Here is a 10,701-nt window from a genome sequence, read left to right on the forward strand (position 1 = left end):
CTTCTATGTGCTTTAAATATTTGCTCAATATTTTGTCCCTTTACTATTATTGTGTTTTTATTTTATTTTGTGTCGTTTATCGGTTTTTCTCAATATAATTTTAACAACCCGTCCAAAGGACTAAAAATAATCTCGTCTAGTACAACGATAATAATCCAATCCTATATCATCTTGACCAACAAATTAAATCATCTATAAAATTGAAAGGAAAAGAACATAGAAAATAATACCATGAGGTCCACGACAATGAGAAGAATGACCAGGGGAGAAATATATTTTAGAGAGTATACTTTTTGACAACTAAAAATATTAATTAATAATATCATATATATTACACTAAACTATAAAATATTACAATTTCTTTTTGATGCAATTCTACGGGAACCAAGAGAGATAGAAGTGTTCATTCGAGTTATCTGGTTAATTTCGGATAAGATATTTTGGGTTGATTTATACTCCCTCCCTCCCATTCAAAATGTCCCATATATACTTTTGCACATTTTCCAATGCATTTATTCAATGCTTAATATACGTTATTATACATAACGAAATATTATAAAGAATTGATATTAATAATCTTTGCATTGAGATGAATCAAACAAGATCTCATTTAACTACGTTTAAATCTATAGATTAAGAATCTATATCTAATACTAAAATAGAGAACACCTAAGAACACATGTCATTTTCTACATGAGTTTAGTTCCCGCCTAATAACTAGAGTACTAAATACGTTATTACCTCAAATAGCCTTTAATACTAGATTATCTACTATAATAATCCCTACATTTAAAGCATTAATTACTGTAGCATTATCGGCTTTTTTTATCTCATTAAACTAATTCTCATATTTTTTAAAGATCATTGGAGCTTGTGGTGGAAGATTACTTCTATTTTTTTCTAATAAAATTTTTCTGTCTTTCTTCTATTTTCATATCTAAAAATCAAGTTTTTTTATTCTTAATTATCTCTCTCTGTAGATTTTTTTGGTTTAGTTAATTCGAACGAAAGAGAGAAGTAAAGCATGTAACCAATCTCGATGAAAGGACCATATCTTCTGTATTAGTACATTTTTATCTCTTTTATTTTCTTAAATTTTTTTATTTATTGATTTTTGATATCATATTTTCTTCTATGCATGTGAATGATTTATTTAGAAATATAGATTTGAATTGCTTTTTATTGTTATTATTTTGATTGATCAAATATGGATCTCTTTCTTTTTCTAATTTAGCAAATTTGCTCAAGTTGATTACAAGAAGTCAAGAAGGGAGACACTACTACTTGCGGGAGATATGAGATATCCTGTAAGTCTTAAAAAAATTTTAAACCCTTTTTCATTAAAATTGGAGTCTTTTTGATATATTTTTAAATCTTATATTTTTTTTCTAATTCATTTTAGAATTTATGAGTCTGCGCTTTTAATAGAGTTCATTTTTTAAAAATTTTCTATAGAATATTTGGTGGGCTTATCTAATATCAGTATTGGTTGCAGTGAAGAAAGACATAAAATTGATATACTTGTGTTATGTTTTCTAAATGTTATTTCCTCTATCATTAGAATGCATTTCTTATTATTAATGAAACTTCAAAGTTTTCGTACTGTTACTCACACTGTCATTATTTATTTAATTGCACCATATAAAAATATTTTTATTTTCTTACCAATTGGTATAATTGCGTTACATTTGTAATGATTTTTCTATTTTGTGATTTTCAAATAAGTGGATTATAATAAGATAGGAAGAGTAGGTGAAACCTGAGAATATTAGATTAATATAGGTTAGTCATCTCCTAAATAGAACTTGGAGCAAAAGTTAGGTGATACTATAGACATATGTGGCAAAAGAATTTAGCTATAAAAAGACAATATATTTCAAATAATTTTTTTTACAATATATACTCTTAATACAAGCTTTTGTGTTTTTAGCACAAGTTTTGTGAAAGTAACTAGGGTTGGCCTTGAGATTTGAGGGTCTTGGTGTAACATATTTGTTATGGGCCCGTAATTACTAAAAATACTATTATAGGCCTTTAACTATTAAATAATAAAAACATCGTTTTTCTAACTTTTTATGGCCGGCACATGTCCCTCATGCCCCCTTTTAAGACCAACACTAGATGCATATATATTGATATAAAAAGAGTGCCTTTGTTTATTATAATTTTCTTATGTTAAATCTTTTGGAAAATTGATTGTTGTGACAAATTTTTTAAACTTTTACCATCGTTTTATTAAATTTATACATATATTGTATAATAAATATATTATTGTCTTATTTACATCGAATAACAATATATGCATGTAAGGAAATATAAAGTATCACATATGTTACATTCTTTACAAATATTAAATATCACTTTTTCTAATAAAAATTAATGCCTTTTCTTAAAAAGTGAATTTTTTCTAATGCAAGTTAATCAACAATGAAGGACATTTTAGACACTAAATTTCAAGTAACAACACCAACATATTTAATTTATATTTTTGTATGGGTTTTATACTGAGTTTAAATTTTATTAACAGTTAATTAAATAATTAAATTTAAATTATGGAAATGAATTGCTTAGATTTGGTTTATTGGAGGTTTTGATTGACGTATATATTTTTTTTATTATTGATGGTTTATTTAGCTGGTAAAATTGATTTCTTTATTCAAATTGAGGTGAAATAAGTCGTGCTTAGAGATGGACGATATCAATACGTATTAATGCGTGATTGATCATATATAGTTGTTTTATGGGTCAAAAGAAGGCAAAAACTAGAGATTTTAATATGTGATGATTATAATAATAATTATACTTTAACACACAATATTTATACAAAAAAAGTGGTTCAATATTTATAGTTGATAAAAAGTTCTTATAAATGTATCCATTTCACTAAGTATATATATCGTTTAACTTTATTTTCCGTCGTAATGTATATTATGGTACGCAAACCTATATTTCAAATTGCGTACCAATGTTAATTTTTTTATCTTATTCATCTCTTTTGATATTTTTGTTATTTATTTATGTAAAAGTATTAAATAACCCCTGCTTACCATGGGCAATCACCTAGGTTAATACAAATTAAGGGGTCGTTTGGTATTCCAAATTTTAAGATAGGTAATGAATTCGGTTTATCATTACCCTTACAAATTGTGTTTGATATAGTTTTTGGATAACCTTTACCGTTACTAAAAAGAAACTGTTTCCATTACTTTGAAATTGCTCATATTCTTGCAGAATGAGTACATTACCTTTCATTCTGTCCCTCAAACTCAATAATTAATATTTATCTGCTCATCTCTTTCGATTCATATAATTGATCATAATATTTTTGTTCTTCTTCAAGTGTTCATAACTTGATTTTCATCATATTTGCAGAAAATTTGTGATTAATTTGTAGAAAATTTAAAAGAAAAACTCAATTTCATTATTTCTTTCTTTCACCATCATTCTCTCTAATGGTTAATAAGATAGAACTATAATTTTGGTGGTGGTTTTCATGAGATTGATGGCTTTCATGGATTGATGGCTATTGTTTAAGGAGAGAGAAAAATGTAAAATTAAGAATTGTTTGTCTTTTCATGATAAAGTACTAATATATCAAACAACTCATAATATTGATAATAATTTTAATTATCTTTATCCATTTTTATGAATTCTCTTTCAATTACATTTTTATTTTTCATACCAAACATTTTGTAAGAGTGCTAAGTGAATAGTGTTAAAAAGTAAATGTATATTTAACGGGGGAATAAAAGGAGTATTTAATTCTTGTATCCAAGTTGAATTTTGTATAACTTTAAAACCACTTCAAAATTGAGTTAATCTTGAGATATCTAGAGAATTCTTTGGAGTTCTTATATCACACACCAAATCTTAGTAGCATTTAACCGACATTTAAAGAACCATCCAGAACCTGCTACAATTAACAAGTTTCATCCATATAATCACCAATCAATTCCTATAAATAGCAACCCATAATCCTCCTCCTTCAACACCAAAAACAAACAATCCTCCATCTAAATTAAAAAAGCTCATAAAAACCCATTTGATCACTTCTCAAACATGGCAAAACCAATAAAAATCCAACCATTACTACTCACTACAATATTTGTAGGACTCCTAGTCCTCCCATCCAAAGGGTTAGTACCCTTCACAAGTACACTTTGGGACGGTCTAGAAGACCCATTTCGCATTCTAGAACAAACCCCTCTTCCTCTTCCTCTTCCCATGCCCAAATCAAACAACCTAAATCTAGCCTTGCTAGCAAGGGCAGATTGGAAAGAAACCCAAAACGCCCATATAATAACCCTTGATATACCCGGCATGAAGAAAGAAGATCTGAATATAGAAGTTGAAGAAAACAGGGTGTTGAAGGTAAGTGGAGAGAGAAAAGCAGAGGAGGAACAGGAAGGTGACAAGTGGCATCGTGCTGAGCGTACAACTGGAAAGTTCTGGAGACAGTTTAGGTTACCGGTAAATGCAGATTTGGATAATGTTAAAGCTCATCTTGAAGATGGGGTATTGAAGATTATGGTTCCAAAACTTGCAGAACAGAAGAAGAAACAGAGTAAGGTTATTGATATTGGTGTTGATAAGGATAAGGGTGATTCTCAAGATCTTAAACCCACTAGGGTTGATATGTAATATACAAATGAACAAGTAATAATTGAAATGAGAGTATATGAGGATTAATCAAGGGAATAAAAATGAAGTAATAAGTATGAGTACTAACTACTAAGTGCTTACTATTAAGTTTAATAAGTTTTTTTTATTTTTATTTTTTTATGTTTGGTTTTTTCCTTTTTTAGTGGTGCAATGTAAATTATCTTTTTTATCAAATCTAGTAGTTTAATGTAATATAAGTTTTTTGTTTTTGTTCTCAATTACTTGTTTTTAACTTCCTTTAAGTGGGTAGTTGATGGTTAGTATTATTACATAGCCGTTTTAAAAATAAATCTGATAATTTAAAATTTAATCGATTTTGTAATTAAATTTAATTTGTTTTGAATTATTAAATGATTTATTATTATGTAACCGACAATGTGGACTCAAAATTCACTTAATTGGAAATTAATTGGGTAATTTAAATGATCTATCAAGATGTTGGTAGATTTTTTTAGAAACACTAATTGTAGTTTGTTCGATGGTAGGAAAGAGATAATTGATGATAGTCAAATCAGAAATTTTTGAAGTCTCTTAAAAAGGATGGATGGTATAATCTTTATGTAGTATATGGAGGGACTGATTTGGGGGAGAAAGAATTTAGTTAATATTGAGGTGGACAATGCCTTAAAAAATAGAGTTTGTAGGATTAATGGACCACATAAGAAGGATAAGAGGCCCAAATTGAAGGTGATTTTTTCCAAAAAAAAAAATATTTTGATAAGAAACAAGAAGCTTTAAGGATTGAGTCTAATGTTGAAGAAAATGATAGTGATGTTGATAGTGATTGTGATGTCGAGCTAAGTGATGGAGATTAAGAAGACGGTAATGTTGATGATCTTTTTGCTGAGAACATTGATATTAGGTTGGAAGAAGGAGCTCCAAGAATTGAGTTTGATGTTGTGGATGTATTGAATTGAGAGCTTGTGGATGAGGAAGCTAGGAACAATTATCAGGATACTGACGACGAATTGGTTGAGTCTGATGTTGAATTAAATAGCTTGGATATCCAGTATTTAATCCTGATGTTGACTTTAAGGGTAAGGTAAACCTTTCTTTAAGATTAAAATTTCCTTCTAATAATGTGTTTAAAAAAGCTTTAAGGCACCATGCTATACAATTACTATTACTTGCACAATGGTGGTAAAAAGGTGAGTGTTTATTGCTTTAATAAGTGTGGTTGTAAAAGAGTGAAAAAAAAGTTTAAAAAATGCTCTTGTACACAAAAAAATAAATGCACATTTAAGATTTATGCTGTGAAATTGAGGGAAGAGAAGACTTTTCAGATTAAAACTTATGTAAGTACATATTTAAGAACATATTCTCCAGTATTTCATGGTATGCCAGGACATAAACAATGGCCATAAGTACATTAGCCAAACCTCTTCCATCACCTTTTAGAAATATGCCAGGAAGGCCGTCAAAGAAGAAAAGAAAGCCAGAAACTAATGATGGTAGGGATGGTAAGAAGAAAAAGGAGAGTTTGGTTAGTAGGGGAAAGAAGAATAAATGTGCGAATTGTGGTAATTTTGGTCATTACAAGAAGACTTGCAAGAATCCACTCAAGCCTACTACAAGCGCACCGAAGGCCAAGGTAGGTAGACCAAGTAAAAATGCAAGCATTGGCTCCGCAAGAAACACAACTACTAGGTCTGAAAGGAATCAATCTAGGCTTTCTCTCATTTCCAGTCAACAATCAAGCATTTCCAATCATGTTTGCGATTAAAAGTTTCTATGAATATTATGTATGAACACTATGGTATTTTGTATTATGTTAGTAGTTTCTATGAACAATATGGTATTTTGTATTATGTTAGAAGTTTCTAAGAACATTTTGTATCAACTTTGTATTAAGTTAAATTACACTACATTCATAAAAATACAACTAATAAAAAAACCAATTACAATTCCAAATCCTAAATACTTTATCTTTCTTGTCAACCTTCCAAGAGTCAAAGTAGATTTTCTTTCAATTTTCAACTTCTTTTTTGTCTTCTCAAGTTCTTCATTGAGCCTTTTAATCTCATTCTCTAAAACAAATACTTTAGAACCATAATCTTTGCTTCCATAATCAATTTATCTTTTTCATCAATAAGCTTCAATGCAACCTCTTTTTGCCAATCAACCACATCTTCATCAATCCATTTGAATTTCTTGCATCCCCTCCATTTGCTATTTGGGTCATAGTTTTTACAAGCAATGAATCTTCTTTCAGGATTTTCCCTTGTCCATGAAACCCTCTTTGCACATGAAACACCACAAAAATATAAAATCCCCATTCCAATTACTTGTAGATGAAGACCCCATATGCAATTTTTCTATCATGAGTAGAATTATGAACCTGAGGAAGATGAATTATTAAGAATCAAATTGATTGATTGTGATTAGGATGATAAAGATTGTAACCCTAACTCTAGCAAATTGGTTTTTTTTTTTTTTTTTTTTTTTTTTTTTTTTTTTTTTTTTGGAGATATAGCAAATGAAAGTTTAGAAACCAAATGAAAGTTTAGAAACCAAATGAAAGTTTAGAAAGGGTTTGAGTTGGGTTCCTGGAAAGAAACCAAATGAAAGTTTAGAAGACATTGAAGACTCATGTGGCTTTTAAGAAGGTAAGTAACAATTTAATTTTTTTTTAAATATTAAATCTAACAGAGTTAGATATTTTCCGTCAGTAGGTAGTAATTCACAAACAAATCAAATTTTCTAGGTATTTTTTGACAAAAAAATGTTCTAGGTAGTTTTTCACAAAAAAGTGTTTTCTAGGCATTTTCTAACAATTTTTCCTATATTTTATGCTGTATAATTGGACATTATTTTGTTAAAATATGCTTGAAAGTTTTTATTTTTTAATTTTACATAGTATTTAAAAAGAGGTAAAGAGATTTTTTGTTTTCTCATTGGGATAATATTTTCTATGTTAAAAATTTTCACATAAAAAGTTGATGTGAATGAGAGGAAAAATAGAGAGAGCTTCGTGAAGAAAATATATTTGGTATGTGTTCTTTTTGAATTGTAGGTAGGTTGAAAAGGGGTGAGAGATAGGGGGAAAATAAATATAGAATTTTATTTGAAAATAGAATTGATATAAGAGTGGATATGTGCTATATGATGTAATAAATAAAATAAATAATAATAAATTCAGAATAAGATTAAATACAATCTTTAAAAATATTTGTGCGTAGATTAAATAATCAAGTATAAATGAGGTATAAAATAAAATAAAAAGATAGAAATATCAAAGTTTATGCACAATGATTATAGTTTTGTTAATTTTGAATTATATTTGGTTAAAATTATTATGTACTTGTTAATTTTTATTTTTGATAGAATATTATATGATTCTTTATCATATATTATTAAAAAAAATGTTGGAACAAATAGTATGAATATATGAAATAAATGAAAAGACAAATTAAATTTGTCATAAAGCTTAGAGAAAAAGTGAGCTATTGTATTTTTCTATCCTTCTCGATTTGCATATTTTTTATTATTTTAGTTTGTCTTATTTATTTTACATCTTTTTTTTTTTTTTTAAAATAGCTTTATTATTTTTTTAAAATTTTATCTATAAACTTATTTTCTCTTCCTATTTTAATTCCTCATTTTTATTATCTACTTATTTTTTTATCTTATTCTCTAATTAAATTTTATTTTTTATTAAATTTTACGTAAAATAATTTAAATGCATTCTCATAGAAGACAAAGTATACTTAATAATAAAAATGAAATAAATTCGATAGAAACTTAAAAAAGTTTGGGCAAAGATTAGAAGAAATCCCACTCACTCTCATTTCAATATATGTAGGGAAAAAGTTTGACGGACAAACACTCCAGCCTCCTCAATTCAAATATTAGCAACGGTCACTCCCATTCTAACCCTAAAACACCCATAAAAGCTTCTTCTAAACGTTCTCTTGTTCAGTCCTCCTCAATTCAAATATTAGCAACGGTCACCCCCATTCTAACCCTAAAACACCCATAAAAGCTTCTTTTAAACGTTCTCTTGTTCAATCAAAAATGGAAAAATGTTCCTTCAATGCTATAAACCCTGAAGATTTAGTTGACTATATTGAAATGGACGATTCAGATGCTCAATTTTACGATTCAGATGATTCAGAAGATGATCCAACTTTCATTGTTGATCTTGACAAAGCTCAATCAAAATTATCAAACTTATCAATTAAATCTAATTCAAATTCCAGGTGAATCGCCTTCAACATTCTCTAATTTTTAATATGTATCTGTTGAATGTTAATCTTTTCATCGACCATTGTATGATACTTTTTTTTTATTCATTTTCCTTTTTTTTTTCCATAGCAAAGAATCTGCAAAATTGGAAGTAGATGATGGAGTAGTTACAGACTTGGAAGAAAAAAACCAATCAAAATTTGGAATTGAAGACGGGAAATGTTTTGAGGAAGTTCAAAGATTAATTGATGGTAAATGTTTTGAAATCATTTTTCAAGAAGATACTTCATATGTTGGTCTTTTTCTTCCTTTGAATGTGTTGGAAATCTTTATTTTGGCCTCAACCTCTTTATCTCGATAAGGGTATGGTCTGCTGTGATGCAACCCATCCAAAACCCTATTTTTAATGAGCAGGATATATCGAATATGATCATATGATGATGATGGAAATCTTTATTTTGTTTGTATTGCTAGGTGGGAAAGTAGAGAGATTGAAATTGGAGCAATGTAAGGTTTATTTGAGGAAACATGGTTTGAGATTAACTGGGAATAAAGGCGTTTTGATTCAGAGAATCAAAGAACATTTAGAGTAATGTGATTTATTTGAAGTGATTTGAAATGATGGGAGTTTTATTATAATTTTTTTATTTGTAAATTTGGGAATTTTTATTGAAATGTTTCATTTTTTTTTTTGCCTTTGATTATTAGGATCGTAAATGGGGGAGGAGAAAAGAAATATCCAGAATCAAGCTTTGTGTTGAATTGCAAGGGTAAGTAATGTTTTCTTACATTCCCATAAGCTTTCAAGGGCTTGAATCTCATCAAGACTCTATGTGCATTAGTGTTCTGCCATTGACAACTTGACTGTTCCAGCTTGTTTTAATACTTTTTCATCTGGTAGTGGAGCATTACTCACCGCTAGGGGTGTTCATTGGGCCGAATATGGGCCAGGTCGGGCTTAAGCAATTATGGCCGGGCTAGATAAGGGCCCTTTAAAATTAATATGGGCTTTACAAGGACTGGCCGGACTTGAATAGTATGGGCTTTATAAGGACCGGTCTTTTCAAGTCCGGCCCTGCCCATTTTTATTACTAGAAATTATTATAATCTCCAATAATCAATTTATAATTATTATAATATAGAAACGTTAATAATCTTGTTTGACATTGTCATGTATAATAATTAAATCATCTATCAATTATGCGAATTAAAAAGGCCTATTTTCGGCCCTTATTAAGTCCATTAATAGCTCGCTTCATTTTTGATTGTAGTAGAACCCGTTTTTGGCCCAACCCATTTTCAACACTGCCCTTACTTAGCCCTTCTAAAAACGGGCCTGATAAGGGCTCAAAATGGGGTCCCAGCCCTTTGCACACCTTTACTCACTGCATAGCATTCCGCCATTTCATCACATAACTGCTTTGATGATTCAACAAGCATGAGCTTTGTGCCATTTTTTGGTCATAAACCTAAAAATCCATTTTTTGGACGTACTCCAATTTGAGTAGCATAGATTAGCAATGTATCATATATGTATGTCGTTTCTTCAGTATTGTTTTCCTGCTTTCGTATAGCTAATCCCTCAATTTTGATCTCGATTATGGGGCATTTTTTGCAGGCGATGCCTGTAGCGGGGATATTGTGATGTTTCAACAAACTGTTTATGAAGGGTGATGATTCTTTTTGCAAGAAAATGTTGCATGTCCTTTTTTCCCCTTCTCTGTATACACTTGCATAGAGTGTCCTTATTACTCGTGTAGTCGTGTTTCATTGGCATATTTTTATATACCTAGTGCTCTTTGTTACTCATCTCACCTGTGAACTGCTTGTATCAGGTACAGCATCGTCTCAAGG

The 10,701-nt window shown here is 29.3% G+C and overlaps 2 protein-coding genes across 2 annotated transcripts in view; both read left to right on the forward strand.

The window, feature by feature from the left end:
* The first annotated feature begins 3,707 nt into the window (after positions 1-3,707).
* LOC130821348 (16.9 kDa class I heat shock protein 1-like) lies at positions 3,708-4,880 on the forward strand. Its single transcript, XM_057687064.1, has one exon. It carries the CDS (start codon positions 4,060-4,062, stop codon positions 4,639-4,641), a length of 582 nt encoding a protein of 193 aa, XP_057543047.1. The 5' UTR covers positions 3,708-4,059; the 3' UTR covers positions 4,642-4,880.
* A 3,581-nt stretch (positions 4,881-8,461) lies between these two features.
* Positions 8,462-10,701, forward strand: part of LOC130821347 (zinc finger CCCH domain-containing protein 62-like) — a 3,764-nt gene continuing 1,524 nt past the window's right edge. Inside the window, exons 1-6 of the mRNA XM_057687063.1 lie at positions 8,462-8,861; positions 8,977-9,098; positions 9,322-9,436; positions 9,556-9,617; positions 10,466-10,517; positions 10,683-10,701. The exon at positions 10,683-10,701 is cut by the window's right edge and continues 93 nt beyond it. Coding sequence (XP_057543046.1) covers positions 8,677-8,861; positions 8,977-9,098; positions 9,322-9,436; positions 9,556-9,617; positions 10,466-10,517; positions 10,683-10,701 — 555 coding nt within the window. The 5' untranslated portion in view covers positions 8,462-8,676. The remainder of the gene's footprint in view (positions 8,862-8,976; positions 9,099-9,321; positions 9,437-9,555; positions 9,618-10,465; positions 10,518-10,682) is intronic.

The sequence above is a fragment of the Amaranthus tricolor genome, chromosome 8 (assembly GCF_026212465.1).
Source record: "Amaranthus tricolor cultivar Red isolate AtriRed21 chromosome 8, ASM2621246v1, whole genome shotgun sequence".
Lineage (NCBI taxonomy): Eukaryota > Viridiplantae > Streptophyta > Magnoliopsida > Caryophyllales > Amaranthaceae > Amaranthus > Amaranthus tricolor.

Coding starts and splice junctions, on each gene's coding strand:
- LOC130821348 (XM_057687064.1), top strand. CDS start 4,060: ATGGCAAAACCAATAAAAATCCAACCATTACTACTCACTACAATATTT.